Raw genomic sequence first — 18,272 nt, 5'->3', positions numbered from 1 at the left:
TAAATGTTTTAGAACAGTTTTAGATTCACAAAACATTACTCATATGGTACAGAGAGTTCCCACATAACCCACACTCAACTTCACTTATTATTAACATCTTACATTTGTGTGATAATTTTATTACAATTAACGAATCAATACCAATACACTGTTAGGAACTAAAGTTCAAACTTTATTCTTATTTCCTAAGTTTTTACTTAACACACTTTTTCTGTTCCAGGGTCTCCCTGGGCATTTAGTTGTCACATGTCCTTGACTTCACGGTGACAGTTTCTCAAACTTTCCTTGTTTTGATGACCTTGACTGTTTTGACATATTTTGTAAAATGTCCCCCAGAATGGATTTGTCTGACGGTTTTGTCATGATTAGACTGGAGTCATAGGGTTTGGGGAGGCAGACCACAGACATAAAATCCCATTTTAATTTTTTATTGTATTTTTTAACATAACCTTTTAGTCTCCTTAGCCCCCCCCGCCCCCAAGCTAAAATCCCATTTTATATCAAATATTATCAACATGACTTATCCCCGTTGATGCCGACCCTGGTCACCTGGACGTTCTGTACTTTATCTGGCAAACCAGCCCTCTCGCTCCTCCGCTGATGTCCATTTGGAACATCAGGATGTAAAATTAATCTTTCAGATATTAAAATTCTTCCTAATTTTTGTCCGATGCAGGAATGTTCTCGTCTCAAGTCCCCAAGGTCCCTCTCTGCCCGCGGAGCTCTCTGCATACCGTCACGAGGTGCCTCTCACGTGAGAGAAGCTGGATTCCGTCAGCTTTTGAATTTTCCTGCCGGAATGGTGGCTTGTGCTCCGCAGGTGTCCAGCCAGGCTGGTCCGGCCATCTGCTTTGGGAAGCGTCTCCCCTAACATTAAAGGGCACAACCTCTCCTCTCTAGATCAAACACTTGGCGAATACTCATGTATTTTTTTTCCTTTGGTGTTTTTTATAATTTCAGTGCAGCTTTTAAATATGAGTGTACTGATCACTTCATCAGCTAATTTAATGTACATTCAATTTATTTTAAAGTGTTTTTTTTTTTTTAAAGATTTTATTTACTTTTAGAGAGAGGGGAAGGGAAGGAGAAAGAGGGAGAGAAACATCAATGTGTGAGAGATACATTGATTAGTTCTCTCTCACACACGCCCAACCAGGGACCTGGCCCACAACCCAGGCCTGTGCCCTGACTGGGAATCGAACCGGCAACCCTTTGGTTCACAGGCCGGTACTCAATTCACTGAGCCACACCAGCCAGGGATCTTTTAAAGTGCTTTAAAATAACCCTTTAATTGCATGACATCAGTCAGTTTCTGCAAAAGTTCTGATTAATCTTCTAGGGAGTCTGTTTTCTGGTGCATTTATTACATCTGATCCCAAGTTCGTGTGAGTCTTCTCCCAGGAAGGCCACCTAGTGACTCCTCTTCGGCAAGTGGCCACCTCGAGGCTTGATCTGATTTTCTTCAGTTTCCCTTTTTTGGCTTCTTGTGAAAGCAGCTTCATGCATCCCCGAAGATCATCGTTTTCATCCAAAGCATCTCTGGTCCTGTCTGAAGTTTCATTTTGTTTTTTCTTCCTGACGTATTTTGAAGGCTGTTCCAGCTACAGGTAGATATAGGAAGTGTTTTGATGCTTCGTCTAAAAACCGATGTGTCTTGTAATGCTGGCCATCAGCACAACTTGTCCTGAATGTTCAGATTTCTTTTTGAAATGTCCTTTTCTAAAAGCCTCTATTTTAAGCCTGAGGCAAGAGTTGGTGGTTTCCAGCTCTTTATTAATGGGCTCCAGTTTCTTTTTTTTTTAAAGATTTAATTTTTTTCCTTTGAGATAGCTTTAGGCATTTTGGTATGCCTCGTACCAGCTTCCTTTAGATTGATACTAACTCAATTCTGCATAGAAATTTCACTTCGCTGTAGTTCACTTCTATCCCCCTCTCTTTCAAGTTGTTATTGTCATAGTCAAGCTACATTCCATCATTTGTCTTATCTATGTAACTATCAATCTATCCATTCCACCTATCTACCTACCATCTATCTTTCTGCTATAAACATGACACTACAGTGTCATATGCATTCCCTGCATTAAGTGCAGGACACGAGATTCCTGCCATGTCAGCCCACTGGAGCTTTCACCAGCCAGATCCGAAGTGGTGGCCCGTGAATGTCCTCCCCACATGCCCAGTCCGCTTCTGGCTCTGCTACCTACTGCCATGTAGTCTTGGCTGAGTGGCTTAATGTCTCTGTGCCTGTGTCCTCTCTGTGAAATTAGAACACTAGAGGACCTATCCACGGCAGTCTCATGAGGACCGAGTCATCTTTTGCAAAGCGCTTGGTAATCACCCAGCCAATGTTAACAAGAGTTACTGGCAGGTAACGAAGAACCTTGGAAGAACGAGAATCTCCTGACATGGGGGTTTAGGTGGACTTGGATGGAGGGGTAGCAAATACTTCCCTACCCATTCTCACAAAATATAAACGAAATCGATACTCACTCTGGATTGCATCACCCTATGATTGAATTTCTAATTGTTTCCTAAGGAGGAAAAGCGCTTTCTTCTAATTTTAGACGGCCTGCTGTAACCGTTCCAAGGAGGTGTGACCCGCAACCTTGAGGCTAAAGGGGTTTGAGGCAGAGCGAACACAATTTGCTGTTGGCCGGATGGGAGGAGCAGGTGAGCGCCAAGGCAAGGAGTCGAGAGGATGGTCGCTGGTATCAGAAACGAGAGCCCCGAGCTCAGGGGCCTGGCAGGTGGGCCGGTGTCAGTTCCGGTTTGGACCTGGGACTTCGGGGGCTACTGACCGACCTGGTGCCGCGGTCCACGGGTGCTCAAGAGAGCAGACGCTGGAGAAGGGCCTGCAGGTGCCGCTCGGTCCCCTCCCACCCTGAAGACCTTTCGCCTTGTGTTCAGTGACACGTGCTGGGTGTGAATCCTCCCCCTCCCTGCCCCCACAGCCTTTTTTTTGGATCACTTATGTTGTTTCCACCGTTTTATTATAAAACGTTTTAAGTATACAGAAAACTGAGTTTTAGCCCTGGCTGGTGTGGCTCAGTGGATTGAGCGCCAGCCTGCACACCAAAGGGTCACCAGTTCGATTCCCAGTCAGGGCACGTGCCAGGGCTGTGGGCCAGGTCCCCAGCTGAGGGTGCACAAGAGGCAACCACACATTCATGTTTCTCTCCCTCTCCTTCTCCCTCCTTTCCCTTCTCTCTAAAAATGAATAAAATCTTAAAAAGAAAATTGAATTTTATAGGGGAAAATGATAAAATGGGGGAGAAAAGACAAACTTCCCATGCAGAAAATTCCAAGTAATTGATGTAGATACTCTCAAGGAGGTGGAGCCTAAGCCCTCCGCCCCTCGCTTCTGGAGCGTGGGCACCCAGAGCGACCCCTTCCCCAGCCAGGGGACTGTGGCCAACACCCACAGGGGGTGGTGCTGAGCACCTTCCATGGAATGTAATGACCGTGACACTTGACCCAAATCCAGTCTCCTTCTAGTCATGAGAAAACCACCAGACAAATCCCAGCCTGACCAGTACACCTCGAACTGATGTCGAGAAAACAAGGACAGTCTGAGACGCTGCAGCCAGAGGGGCCGAAGGGGACACAGTGACTAGATGTCACGTGGGGTCCTGGGTGGGCCCCTTGCATAGAAAAGGACGTTAGGGGAAAACTAAGGCAGTCTGAGTAACGCAGACTTTAACTATAATAACTCATCAGTATGGGCCCACTGATCACGACAAATGTACCAAACTAACTGAAGGCGTCAGTAACAGGAGAGACAGGCAGGGTTTATGAGAACTCTCTGTACGACCTTTGCAATTTTTCTGTAAACCCAAAACTCTTCTAAAAAATAAAATTAAAAAAAGAAAGTCACAGGCTCTCAACTGTCCACTCCTCTTGTTCAAAACGATGCTCAGGAAGCCTGGTCTCAGGTCGCTTCATATTTATTTTTCCCCTCGTTTTACCCCACGAACGCCTTGGTCCCCGGCTCAGCAGCTGCTAGAAACAAGCTCTACCGCCACCCAGTGGACGTTTCAAATTAAAGCGCTTGAGGGGCGGGGGCGCCCCTGCCTGGGAGAAGACTCTGAACTCAGGCTGCCCACGAACCAGCCCCTTCTCCACGGATCCCCCATTCTGATTCTGGACTTCTTCGAATTCTGCCCCAAGTCCCAGCTGTGCAACCACGTGGTGGGGTTAAACTACGCTTTTCAAGTCTTTTTTGGAAGGTGGAGGAATTGGGCATTTTCCAGGTTCGATGACCACAAGGAGCAATTTCTGTCCCGCTGCTTTTGAAATATTAATAATGAGTCTGGAGGCTTCAGCTGGCTGGACCCCAGGGACTGGGCCTGGGGCCTCAGGCAGCAGGAGCGGCAGTCACGAGCCATCCTGCTGTGTGCTGGACCACGTGGTACCTGCTAGTCAGGCTTTGACACACACGCTGTGGCCACAGAGGCGCGAGGGACAGGAAAGGTGCTTCTGGAAGGGCGGCCACCGTGTTTTGCATCCCATGGCCTCATCCATGTGGGTGGCCACAGGCACGGCTGTCCGTGCCTCTGGGTTAGGAAGAACAAGATGAGCGTGTCTAGCTTGGGTTTGCCCAGAAGCTGAGCTGGGGCCAAGGGTTTGATCCCAGGAAGCCCTGGTACAGGGTCAGATACGAGCCAGGGGAGGGGAAGGATCAGATGAAAGCGGTGCCGTGAAACCATGAACGCGGTGGCCCTGGAGCCAGTCCCGCTTATTCCAGCTGGGGTCCTGGGCACCGGGGCTCGGGCCGCTTCTGGGGACATTAGCTACACTTCTGGTGTCCTGGGCCACAATAAGCAGCTTTCAGAGGCAGGAGCGGGTGCCAAGGGGCTGGGGTGGGGCACGGCCAGGTCCTCGTAGTACGTGCACGTGATGGGGCTCAGCACCCCACGCTGCTCCCCGCACCTCATCCCCAATGGAGCGAGACCCCAGGCGGGGAGAGTGCAGCATCACACGGAGATTCAGCTGAGCACGGTGCCACATGGGTGAGGGGTGGGGCCCTCACCGCTTCCTGCACACAGGCGAGACTTCTAGGCAGGGAGATGAAAAGGTTTTTGGTGTGTAGAAGTGGGTGTGGGGGGGAGGAGAGGGGAGGGAGCCAGCTGGGGGGCAGCCTTGTCCGGAAGCTTCCCCTAAATCTCCAGCCAACGGAAGGCCCCGCTACTGCACACTAGAGAAGGACCATGTTCTCTCCTTGGAACGCCGAGTATTTAGGTGACAAAACGTATTACCAAGAACAGTTCTGATGAGCTGAAGCTCATTCTGTGGAGCAGGCTGGGAAATAGAAACCTTTCCCCCAAATCTCCACTGTCCTCCTGGAGCGCTGCCTAGATCAAGTGCTTCCCAAACTGCGGGGACTCACGCTCCCGCACAGTAGCCCGGCGGCCGCCACCTTGAAGACCTAGATCCCCAGGAGGGGCCAGGCACCTGCCCTCAGCCCAATGACCCCACGGGGAACCCAACGTCATTTCCCAAGACCACTGTGGGCAGACCCAACATGGAAGCCTCGTGCCTGCGTCGGGCTGCCCGGAAGCGAAGTGCGGGCAGGTGGAAGCTGAGGGCCCACTGTTCCTGGGGGTGTGTTGGGGGGGCGCTCCCTCCCCATCCTGGGGCTGGCTCTCGGGGTCCCCCAAGATCACTTCCAGATGGCAGTGTGAGGGATCTCACCTTGTCCTGGATGCCTTCGGGAAACCAGATGGTCGGAGAGGCCATCAGGCTCTGGAGGACGTGGTGAGGACTCAGAAACGGCCAGGAAGAACGGCTCCTACCAACCCAGAAGGAGCTGAAGGGGAGCGTGGCCGGGGCCACTGTCCTCTGTCCTGAGGGGCGTTTCTGCGGATTCTCAGCTGGGATCACTCCCTGCGTGGACTGGCTGGAGCCCCCAGAGGGCACAGCGGTGGAGCACTGCCGCCTCTGCTGCCACAGCCCCGTCGCGCCAGAACCTTATCGGCAAGGCAGGCAGGGCAGTAGCCACACTGCATGGGGCAGCCCGAGGCTCGGCTTCTTTTTCTTCTGTTTTTGCAGGAAGAGGGGACACCTGACTGGTGATCAGCAGGAAGAACTTGCGCTAAAGTGTGAATCTAGTCCCCCGTGCGGCCGCCCCGTCTGACGTGTGACTCCTGCGTTCACACTCAGAGAAGGGCCACGAGTTCTGACCTCAGGCGACCCTGCCATCTTGGAGAGCTGGAACGTACAAAGAGCAAGAGCCACTGAGAAGAAACGGCAACAGGTAAGGTATCGTTCCGACGAGGCGCTCCTGGCAGGGGCAGGCCCACTGCGTCACGCGGCAACGGGCAGAACAGCAGCCGAGGACAGGCTGTGCGCGCCAGGTGCCCCTGGGGGCCGCAGCATCTGCCAGGGGCCATGCGCCACTGTGCCTGCCGTCCTCACTGTAATTTCACGCGAGTGACTTACCACAGTCCGGCCAAGTGCTTTGGTTCCACCGCAGCGTGAATAATGAAGGGTCACAGAAGCGCCAGGAGGGACTGGCTCCTCCAGTGCCGCGTGTCAGGGCGATGCTGTTACAGGGCTGATAACACTTGGCTGCGGAAGGAGGGGCGGGGCAGCGCCGAGCCCTGCGATGTGAGAACCCCGCCTGACACCAGAAACGAGACCCCGAATAAAATAAGAAGACTTGAGAGAGGCGTGCGCACGTGTGCTGTTCCCGGCTCCGGTTTGTCACAGGAGCTGTCCTCGTGTCTCGTGACGGGACCGGTCACAGGGACACAGATGCCAGGATCTGTAAGACACTGTCACACCAGCAGCACTGTTTCTCCAAAATTTTATTTGAATTTAAATTACAGGGCCAGCCAGATAGTCGCGTAAGAAGTTTGCTTTTCCTCAGGAGAAAGGAATGCTCCCCTGGCATTGCCAACAACTGGATACATTTCCTCCTTTTTCTAAGGGATAAAAACCACATGGGGTAACTGACATATGTGAAATTAACCCTTTAGAACACACAGAGAAACCACTTCCAGTATAATGGTTTTGGTAATATGAATATATTAAATGATCATAACTTCTAATGCAACTTTTTAACTTTGAGAGCTTTCACATTTTTGTTTAAAAACAAACGAATGAACGAACCCCCCCAAACGAATAAAGGAACCCCCCAGATCTTAACCACCTCCAGGCTCCCGGGCAACAGCACCATGCCGGGCTCCGACACGCCGCCCACCCCTCGCTGCCCCACGCCTGAGAGCTAGCTACGCCGCATTGCCGAGCGGGAGCCGCTCTGTGGTTCCATCTGAGAACCAGCTTGGCAAGGAACCCTTTCTTCCACTTGGTGTCACGCTCTCACCTTAAACCCTGACACCCAGCACTGGCGACGAGGGCCAGACACCTCGTCACGGCCAAGTCTGCCACCCCAAACACCTTGATGTTTTCATTTCAAGAAGCTAAGATCGCTTTCCCTACTTCCAATGGAACATGAAGGATTTTACACAGATGGTGGTAAAGACAGCCTCAGGAAAACCAATTATAATGCAGACTGCCGTTTAATTAAATAGAATAAAAAAATCTCTATTTTCTGGAGCTATTTTCCTAACTGGTGTTTCCACAACCTGATGAAACATCACTTGGGAGTCTCATTTTACTGGCCGATAAATAATTCAATTAGTAAGAGACTAGCAAAAAATAATCATATAAATTTCTTAGTCAGCCACAGCCATGCTGAATTCGAACTGGCAAACTCTGATTTGTAAGTTGTTAGTTGTGATCTTTGTACCACTAAGATGAACAGATACCATTCTAATAACTTTACAGAGCTACATTCTAGGAGACGCTGTTCTGCCGTGATCACAGTAACAAAAAAGTGGTGCAAAATCAGTTACTTTATAAATACTGATAATTTGCAGCATCGAGGAATAGGACATTAAAAAAAATAAATTTCCCCATAGAACACCCAGGACTAGGAACTCTTCTTTTCCTAAGAGAAGCCAAAGTCTTAATTACTCAGTCTCACAACTACGGTACTGGATTACTTACTCTAACCAGGAGCGGTGCTCTACAGAGGTTTCCCCCCACACAGAGAATCAGCATTAATTTAGCATAATCGGTATCTTCCACAGAGCTAGCAAACCCATGACTCATTCACATGAGTGAAGCCCATATTATGCAGGCAAGTGGAGCTGACCGGACCCCACGGATGGCACCCCATCGGATAACTGAATACGGAGGGCTGGTTGACTTTTTCCTTTTAATGCTGTGATACTTAAATGTTAAATCAGCATTTTCATGTGATCTGAAGTATTTCAATTACATATGAGCATTCATTTTTTGCAAAAACTCAAAATTAGGTAATAGTTACATACTAATACAATAACATTCCTCTGCTGTACAAATTAAATCATTTAAAAGAAATGAGCATTCTAAGAATTATATACAAAAGAAACCTGTAAGCATTGTTGAAACGAAAACGCAAGGTGTCGTTACTAGCTCTACTATTTGAAAAGACCTTCCAAAAGGGAAATTAACAAACACCTTCCAACATATCCAGGTTTATAAGTCTTAAGAAAATCAAATGTCAAGAAATTCTAGAAAGCTGTGAAAAGCATATACACATCTTCCTCACGACCTTATGAAGCTTCACACTTTCAGGAAGTTGCTAAGTTTCAGTATCAAGTTATTTGCATGTCACCTTGATCCACCCATAAAGCTTACACTGTGGGGACGCTCCACCCGCTCTCAAATCAGCACGGTCTTCCTTCAGTGCGCGAAGGCAGACAGTCCCACCGAGTACCCACGCTCAGCTCTTAACAAAGACACGCCACCCGCAGGCTAATCTGAGCCTCCCGACGCCTCCCGTCCCTCCGCCACACCATCACCTGTCCTTCCGCCCTCACGAACCTAGCTGTGTTCACAACTCCTACAGCAAACAGGGTCTCTGAATTCTGAAATGACACAAAGATCAAGAAAAAGTCCACGTGTGCTCTAGTGTGCGAGAAAGCGGCAGCTACGGTCTCCAGGGCCGACTAAAACGAAACAAACAAGGGGAAATGAAAACCGTTCACTTAACAGCAGATGAGCAGTAATGTTCCATGAATCCGTAAGAGTGCCTGATGCTGGCGCGCTAACAGCAAGTGCAGGGTTTGGGTTTAATATTGTGGGTGTTGACGGGCAGTCAGGCTTCTTGCTGGGCTGGTCTCTTCAAGTCCCTGATCTGTTTGACTAAATAGGTCTTCTCGTCGTTAAACTGCTCGTCCTCGGTCCTGTCGTTCTGGAACTTGCTGAGGAACTCTATGAGTTTGGTCTGGTTCTTGAGGAGGATGTCCAGGATGGGCTGCGTCTTGTTAGGGTTGGCAACAAACACCTGCCGGAGAGAAGCCACCGTCAGCCCCGGGGAAGAACAAGAGGGCGCGCGCAGGCCACGGCCAGCCCTTCCGTCCCTGGGGCATGTGGGGAGGCTGGAATAACTCGGTCAGAGGTCTGTGCTTTGGAAAATCTTATTTTACAGTTTGAAAATTTAAAAAGTCTTACATGTCTTAGTGCAAAAAGGACTGGCACGTTCATTCATGCTCTGAAACTCGGCAGTTGGTATTAAATATAGACGCTGGTTTTAGGATAAAATGGCATAAAAGGTCAGAATGGATTTCGAGACTAAAACCCCCACGGAAGCACGAAGACACGGGCTAACCCTCACTTTGTGATTAATAACCTTCTATGGCAAAGACAAGCGGCGCCCTCTGTAAACGAACTTAAGTTTGTTCTCCAATCTAAATGGTTTGCCCTGTTCGTGGGTCTGTTTTTCTGTTTAAACGCTGTACCATGCAGGCATGAAAATTACCTGAATTGTATCACTTCGATTACTAAAGTGGAGCTAATAATATTGCAGAAGTTCGTAAACGAAATGAGATGAGCAACCTGAGAAGAAAATACCGTTTATGGTCTCAGTACTCTACCTTAAAAACGTGGAAGGCCTCAAACTGGATGTTACGACTTTTGTCTCGTAGAAGGTTCATCATTAATTTGAGGTTCTCGGGTTTACTGATGTATTTTGTCATAATTGTGAAGTTGTGCCGGTCTAGTAGCAGCTCGCCGAGAAGCTGAGAAGACAGTGAAAGAATTACTCCACATCAGGGTTCGAAGGAAAACCGAAGTTAAAGAGAGGCCACGCAGCCACCGTCACTATCACCAGGCGCTCCAAAGACAGAGGACGCGAGCGGCACCACGACCTGGGTGCTGGAGCGCCTGCCTTCCCTGCGGGCGTTTAAACCTGGGGTGGGTCCTACCTGCTCCCGGAGAGAACGTTCAGGATACGTGGCCCCAAATTCAAGACTGTCAGAGCTTAACTAAAAATTAATTTTATCTATCTGAATCTCACAGGACAAAGGGTCACGTCCAAAGTTTTCCAAACACTTAACTTCAACACATGCCAAAGTCATATCTGATTCAGAAAGGTTTATAAAATTGAAAATGTTTCTGTTCCTTCTTAAGCCAAGTATCCTGAGAACACTCCACTTTTTCCTTCGTGCCTTCTCATCACTAATAACAACAATTAATTAATAACATCAACTAAGTTAAAAAGAAACCTGTACCTTTAGGGCTGAGTTCTATCTATAAAGGTGGGTTATACTTTAATCAGCCCGTAACTTTCAAGTTGTCACTGCTTAGTCTAGATTTTTCTCTTTTGGAAACCAGTAGTCACCTCTGCATGTGGTCAGCGCCCAGGCCTAGCCGGGGCCTAGTGTGTGGTGCTGTGACCTGCAGTGGGGCAGGGCCGAGCCGTGGCCTGTGGACAGAGGCAGAAGCCCAGTCATGGGGGGACTGCCCCCGCACTCGCCCGCCTGGGCCCGAATCCTGGCTCCCCGCTCCTCGTGCGCTAGGGAACCTCCAACGGCATCATTCATAACCTGCTTCGACACAAAGCAGCCAGGCCTGTCTGTGCTTCATAGCTTCACCACTCACACTGTCCCCCTGTCCCCGCCCCCGCCAGCAAGTCCCTGACATTTGGGCACCAACCTGACCGAATAGATAGGATACTACGTTTTAAAAATAGGCTTCAAAATCTACAGCACTGCCTTGTTAAGAGATCAGGTCCTCTTCAGAACCCTGTATGCTGCCCTCTAACGTACAAGGAGGGGGGCAGGTGCCTCATGTGGGCCGCCGAGGAACCCCGTTCCTCGGCACCGAATTTTGACTGTGGACAACGCATTTTCCCTGACGGTCTGACTAGCATGCTTCTCTTCTCCCGAACCCAACACTCAAACACAGGGTGAAGAAAAACGAAGTACACAAAGCAAATAATCCGTCATACCTTGAGTGACTGTCTTTTTGTCACATAATTTTCTGAATGAAGTAACTTCTCATATTCACTGAAGAACTAAGACAAAAAATACATATCAGTTATTTATCTTTTGAAGACTGGTAGATAACGTTACAGAGCGGAGCGGAAACTTCGCACGTTGTGAAGACCTGTCACTGCCGGAGCCCCCACCCCACCCCACGGGCCCCACGCCCTTCCTCTGGGAAGAGAGCTCCCGGGACTGGCGTCCCCAGCTCTACACAGGCCCACGTGCGGCTTAAGCCGGGTCCTCTTCTGTCCCCCAAACCCCACATGCACGAAACGTAACTCCCGTGCCCTGTCTCCTCACTGGTGAGTAAGCCATCATCTCCTGGTGCGGCATCAGAAAACTCACACTCCTCACCGACGAGCGCGCCACAAGCCCCAGCCAAGCCCCGAAGAGGACGGCGCGGAGACACCCCGCCAGGGACAGAAGGGAGAAGGCGCGCAGCACTGCACTGGGTCGGCAGACGCCCCGGAGAGCGCAGGATGCGGGCGCCGATGTGAGGACGGGAGGGGCTTCACTTAGAAGAGGGGGCAGCGTCCTCGGGGGATAAACACGGAAGGACCCAGCATGAGGAGAGACCTGAAGGGCGCAGACTGCTGCAGGCTGAGAACTGACCGGTGTCCCCCAGATTTACACAGTGGAGCTCACTAGCAAGAACAGTGTCACCAGAGGGTGCGCAGGGAAGTAGGAACTGGAAATGCGGGACCCATGGGGGCCAGAGCTCCCCTGTGAGAAGTGCGAAGGCCAGATGGCTTTAAGACCCCCTGCCCGGCTGTTTTACTACAGTAGCTTTTACCACACAAGCGCACACACACAATCGGTGTAACCACAGTAGCTTTTACCACACGAGCGCACACACACACACATCGGTGTAACCACAGTAGCTTTTACCACACGAGCGCACACACACACATCGGCCTGTTCTCCTACAGCAGCTTTGGAAGTCCCACGGCTTTGCAGCGCTAGCAGGGCCGCCTGAGGCTGCACTGGCCGCGGTGGGTGGCAGAGGGTGCAGCTCTGGGATCTAAAACTGTCCGTGTCCTGGACTTTACGCTGGGTCTTCAGGGGCCATTCATCTGTGGTTTTAAGGAGGGGCTGGCAAACTACGGCTCACAGGCCAAAGCCAGCCCGCTGCCTATTTTTAAAAATAAAGTCTTACTGGGGTATAGCCATGCTTACTCTTTTACTGTAAACACTCATTTATGCACTTTTATTTCTGCTTTTGCGGTCCACCAGGCAGGAGAGCTGACGGAGACCTCAGGGTCTATGAAGCCTCAAACGTTTACCATCTGGCCCTTTGCAGAGAAGGTCTCCTCAGCCTCGGCGTGGAGCTGCCTGTGCGCGGTTTCTTTGCTCACCTCTGGGCTAAAGAGCTGGGATGGGTATCTACGCGCTTAGGTAAGCAAGGCAGACATCTATTTTCGGAGAAGGCTGTCAACCCTGCCTTCTCAGAGGCCATCAAACCGGACTCCCTTTCATTAGTAACATGCAGTACGTACACCTCAAGTTCTTGACAGAAAGGCCAAGTCAAGATATTTCTGCTACATAATTCTGAGCTGCAAGGAATCAATCTCATGCACTCCTCCAGACGTGTGAGGTCTGTCCTGCACCTGGACAGACAGAGGACAGGCGCTGTTTGGGCTCCTCAGAGACCTGCTTGCGGAACCACATTTTAGCTCAGCATCTTCGTGACTGCAGTCACCTCGAGGATGCGTCTGTTAAATGACAACTGTCATTTCATTCCCTGCTAGGAGTGCCAACAACGAGAGAAATTTGTTCCAGGTCTCGGTGCTAGAAAACGTTGTTTCTTTTGAGCAGCAGGCATCTCTTCTGCTTCTTACAGACTGTGATCTTTTAATTAACTTTATTTCCCTCTATGCTTTGGTTGTAACAAAGCTCAAAGCCAAGGTGTCCAGGGTTTTAGAGCATGTATTTTGGTGTAATAACCTCACCTCCGACTTAACGTAAATCACCCACAATCCCCCTACGTGCCTTCTCTGAGCTGACTGTACTGCATACATTTCACCTGAATTTTTCTAAAATCCTGTTAACCCATGTCATCTGTTAATAACAGGCAGGAAAACCTTTTACTGCAAAATGAAACCAATGTCACTGGCTACAGCAAATTTCCTGGACTCTCGTTAGTATGTATCTTTGGTAGGCTTTAGGTTAAGATCCTGGTATGTTAAAAAGAACCTTCAAGACCACATGGTAATGAAAATGTTGCAGCGCTGTCACGCACGTGACTTACACACTCCTCTTTAGTCCCCACAGCAACCCTGTAGGCAGGTACTGCTATGAGCCCCTTGTACAGAGGGAGCCCCTGAAGGCACAGAGGGAGAATGGAGGCCCTGCCCATGGTCCGGGGGCACACCAGAGGGCAGGGCCTGGAAGCCCACGCTTCTAACTACTGTAAAAAGGCACCAATGAAATGACCAAGCTGCCATTTTAGACCAAGAAACACACAAAAAGGAACACACTCATATTCAACTACACACAGGCAGAAGTAAAAATCCATGTCCAGCAATGTTCACACCATTTATGAGGCTATTCATGAGGGACCTACTACCTCCTGTGCATTGTGTTATGATGTTACTGGGAGTAGGAGGGAAATGCAGGGAACAGGGAACACAAAAGAATTAGCACAGATTCTGATATTTTAAGATTTTTGTAAGATTTTATAAGAATCTTATAATTTAGTTGAAGAACAGAGTGAACAATGAAGATCAGCAATACGCAGGATTTCAAAAATTCAAATGACTAGTCAAGGACAAAACCTAAGCCTAAGCTTGAGAGGTGCACAGGGGCTTGAAGTGGGCTGTTACAATGCGACCCCTCGAAGCACCAGGAGAGCTTGACGGGGAAGTCACATTCGTGTGGCACGAGGAGGTGCGCGCGTGCCTCGTGGCGAGCAGAACCATGAGGTGGAGGAAAACACCTGACACCGGGGCCTGAAGGCAGCTGTGCAGGTCAAGGTCAGGCTATCAGTGCACTCAGAATCATGGCCCGGCTTTGGGGGCGCTGTTACTAGGAAGTCTGACATCAGCTCAAGCTGGAAGGGACCTCGCTGCTAGGCTTGTTCAACGTCCTCACTTTACAAATAAGGATGGACTGCAGAGTCCCCGAGTGGTAATGGCCTTGGTAGTGACGGGAGCCCGCCGCAGATCAGGGCGGAAGCGGGACCAGCCTGTTTCAGGCTGGAGCTCATCCCCCTGTCAGCTGCTGCCTCCCATTCGCTTTCTTTGTCAGCATATTCTCCTGTTATCTCAACTGTGTAGCATACACCATTCAGCACAAAGCCCTTTACCCTCTTCTAAAGCAAGAGAAGACAAAGCGCGGTGCACCAATCAAAAAGGGCCAAGCCTGCTCCTGACCCAGGAACACGCCACACCTTGTTTCAGGAGAGAAATGATTATGTCATCGCCTTAAAACTTTACACACGCAGAATAAACGTTCTGGTGCAAAATATAATTTAAACCTTTAAATTCTGGTAACAAAACTTAAAATTTGCTATTTTAGAATAGTATTTCATATACTTACTCTATCATAATGCTGTTCCAGAAATTCTGCACTGAGCAATTTATGTCTTGTAAGCAAATCCTAGAAAAAGAAAATATAGTAAAAAAGTTGTTCTGCATACGACTTAATTTAGAAAAGAGAATCCTAAAACATTACACACCATTTTACCTAATAAACAGTTGTTAAAATTACTATACTCAAAAACATTTAAACATGAATTGTATTAAAAACACTGATTTTGAAGACGAGTAAACAAAATCAATAATTTAAAACTGTGATTTTAATGATTATGATTAATCACACATCTATGGTTCTCAAGAGGAAAAATTTAAAAACAAACATGTAAGGCGATGAAAATATACACTCAAAGGAAGAGAATGAAGAATCGAAATGAAATAAAAGCAAACAATTGTGACAGAATATCAAATACAGTACCGCTCCTGGAGGAAAAAGAGGAAATTTCTCTAATTAGAAAAAGTACAGGAAGTCCCACTTTCTTCCTCTTAAATTCAGTTGCATTCAGTTTCAAAGCTAATGCAATCTTTTGCAGAGGTAGGATTTTTTTTAAAGCCCTGTCATTTTATAAACACTAGCTCCTAAGTAAGCAGAATAATGCTGCTAGAAATTAAGAGCAAAAACTAGTAGGACTGCGAGTCTAATTCTGCATTACCATGAAAGAGCGCGTACGCCTCGCCCCACGGGTTTCCCTGGAAACAAGTCAAGGATCGTTCATTCAGAAAAGCAGCGACTATGTGCCAGGTAAAGTTCTAGGTGCTAGGGTCACAAAGAAAAAAGACGTGGCCCCTGTCTTCAAGGACCTGGAAGTGAGCGATGACTAGCCAGCTGGGGAAAAAAGGGAGTGTGTGAGAGCAGGAGCGGCCGGCCAACAGTCGGTAACTTACTGAGTTAGATCCCCTCAGAGCCCCTACTGGAGGGAGTGGCGTCAGCGCTCCCCTTTCCCAGAACCCCCTTCCCTTGTGTTCTCTGCTGTTTATGTTAGGAGTCCCCCAGGTTGCAATGAACTGGGGGTTCCTGAGGATGTCCAAGCGCCGTGGAAAAGGGGCGTGCTTTCAGAGGTGCCCCGCGGTCACACCAACACGGGCAACACCATGGCTCTGCCGCCTCTGTGGGCTCCAGCAGCAGAGGTTTGCAGGGTGCTGTCCGTCGCCCACTCTGCCAGCACCGCCCCCGACAGGCGCGCAGGCCCAGGCTTCCCTCCCCTTCGGACCACATGCGAGCATCACCTCCCCAGGGAACCCTTCCTGCCTGGTCACCAGCACGAAAGCGTGGTCACAGGTGTGACTTTACATCTGGGGGATTACCTGATGAACGTCTCATGCTCAACTATACATTCTATGAACACTGGGTATATTTTTACTAATCTTTGAATGCCCAGCACACGGTAAAAGCTTAATATCTAACAAATAAATGAATGAGCCAACAAAAGCAGGGAATGTTTGAGAAAATGTCATATTAAGCAAAGTTCAAAGTATGCTTTTAAGAAGGCTTCTAATTCCACCCCAAAGATTTACAGGTGTTTACACTGCTGGATAGGGTATATAGCATATGCCCAGGAAAGACCTACCAATTTATTCTAAAACCCCTGTAGGGATTAAAGAGGGTTTATTTGGAGTACCTGAGGAGTCCCCTAAGAAAGGCTACGAGGCGCCCCACCCCGTGCAGGGGAGGAGGAGGAAACGAAGGGGGTGGGAGTATTGATATTATCTCGGTGTGTCCTGGGGCAGAGATAAGGGAGAGAGAAACAAGAGACCCTGACCCGGCGCCGTCCCAAGCCTGCCTGTTAAGAGCACTTCCTGCCTCCGACAGGCCACGTGGTCTGGAGCCTCCCGGGCAGGGGTCTGCCTGTGCGGCTCACTGCGGAAGCCCACGCAGGGCAGCCCTGGGGCTCGCGGGATGAACCGCAGGCACACACGAGTACGTGAACTACGGGACCTGAGCTGCGTGCCGCCTCTCCTTCCCGGGGGAGACCGCTGGAGGCCAGTGTGAGCAAGCAGAGAGGAGCCCAGTGCGCACGGGGAAGGCGTCTCACAGGCAGTGGCCCTCGCCTGGGGCTGGGCTCGTAGGAACAGGCAAGTGGGAAGTATGGCTTTAAAAAGCAAAGGTCCTACACACGTGCTGCAGGTCTGAGCAGGGAGAGTTTTGCGCTGGGGCTGTATTCCCAGTAGGAGCAGGAGGCTCCCAGGGGGACACATGTGAAGAGGGCCCGCCCACATCTCCCTCCCTATCTAGGGGAGTCTCCTCCCTATCACCTGGCTTAAAGGGAACATGAAACCCAGAGCACCACTGCCAATCTAGGAATCAAATCCCAACGGCCTTGGGGTAGGAGAGAGCAGAGGGGTGCTCTGAGATTACTAACGTAGGGCTGAGCGCCGGGGCCCCCCAGGATGAAAGCCCGTAGTGAAGAAGGGCCCCGCCAGGGCAGGGCCTGGAGGGGACAGTTCGCCATTAGCAGGAAAGGAGCCACTGCTGAGAGCCAGCACGGAGAAAAATGCCTGATACGGAGCTGGGAGATGAGAGGGGATGTGGGCTGTACCTCTGTCTGCTGAGATGAGGAGGAACCTGACCTTAGGACTAGAGCCAGGAACTCTGGACAGCCCCAGCCAGGGCGTGGGGACAGGAGCCAACAGAACAGAGGATGAAGGGAAATGGCTGTGTGGTCAGTATCCGGTCAGCAACCTGCCAAAGTGACAGGGTGCGTGCGGTCCCAGGCCGCAGAGCTGCCAGGCTGGCCAGCGGGGGAAGAACAGGATTGCTATTTCCCATGTGTCTAAATTCCAGTACATCCAAGGCCCTGGTGTGACTTGGAGAAAGGTCAGGAACCATATCCCAAGTCCGGCAGATTAAGCAGCCAACTTTTAGGGTGGGTTGATTTTAATAAGATTCTTAAAAATTATGTTAAGTTTGGGCCCCAAATTACATGCGACGAAGACAGCCCTGGAACCCCGGAAGAAACGCTGCTAAGCCAGAGGGCTGACTTTGACAGAGCCGTGGCAAGTCGTCTGCCCAATTTCCCGCTTGATGCTGGAGCACGTGTGTCCAAGGAAAAGAAACCCCGTTCTTCTACTGTCTGGTTCCCCTGGGAGCTCTTGGAGTTAGCATGCTTGTCCCGAGCTAGGTCAAGGCCTATGCCCCGGGTACTTCCAGGAACAGGTGTAACCCGTTTCCCTGCGGCCCCCATTCACGCAGAGCAGCGCTCTCACGGCAAGTCCCTACCGAGTCTTCTCGGCTAAATACGCCGGGTTCCTTTAACCACTCCTCGAATGAGGTTCTGGGTGCCCCTCCCCACCTAATGTCTTCTGAAAGTCATCTACTGGCCTATGTGCTCTTAAAGTGCAGCACCTGGAATGGAACACATTAATGTGCTGCTGCCTGGTAAGCTCATAGTGGGGAGGTACCCTCAGCAGCTCCTTGGGTCACACT

General features: G+C 49.8%; 1 protein-coding gene across 1 annotated transcript in view; it reads right to left on the bottom strand.

Moving 5' to 3' along the window:
• Positions 1–8,207: 8,207 nt before the first annotated feature.
• The window catches only part of CAB39 (calcium binding protein 39), a 70,359-nt gene continuing 60,294 nt past the window's right edge, over positions 8,208–18,272 (bottom strand). The window contains exons 6-9 of the mRNA XM_090284927.1: positions 14,853–14,912; positions 11,279–11,344; positions 9,924–10,067; positions 8,208–9,334 (exon numbers count right to left, since the gene is read on the bottom strand). Of these exons, the coding sequence (XP_090141053.1) occupies positions 9,146–9,334; positions 9,924–10,067; positions 11,279–11,344; positions 14,853–14,912 (459 nt within the window). The 3' untranslated portion in view covers positions 8,208–9,145. The remainder of the gene's footprint in view (positions 9,335–9,923; positions 10,068–11,278; positions 11,345–14,852; positions 14,913–18,272) is intronic.

This window comes from Furipterus horrens, unplaced genomic scaffold, assembly GCF_987537825.1.
Source record: "Furipterus horrens unplaced genomic scaffold, mFurHor1.1.pri manual_scaffold_1, whole genome shotgun sequence".
Classification (NCBI taxonomy): domain Eukaryota; kingdom Metazoa; phylum Chordata; class Mammalia; order Chiroptera; family Furipteridae; genus Furipterus; species Furipterus horrens.
Note: the sequence above shows the minus strand (reverse complement) of the source record. Positions and strands in the feature narration are given on the sequence as shown.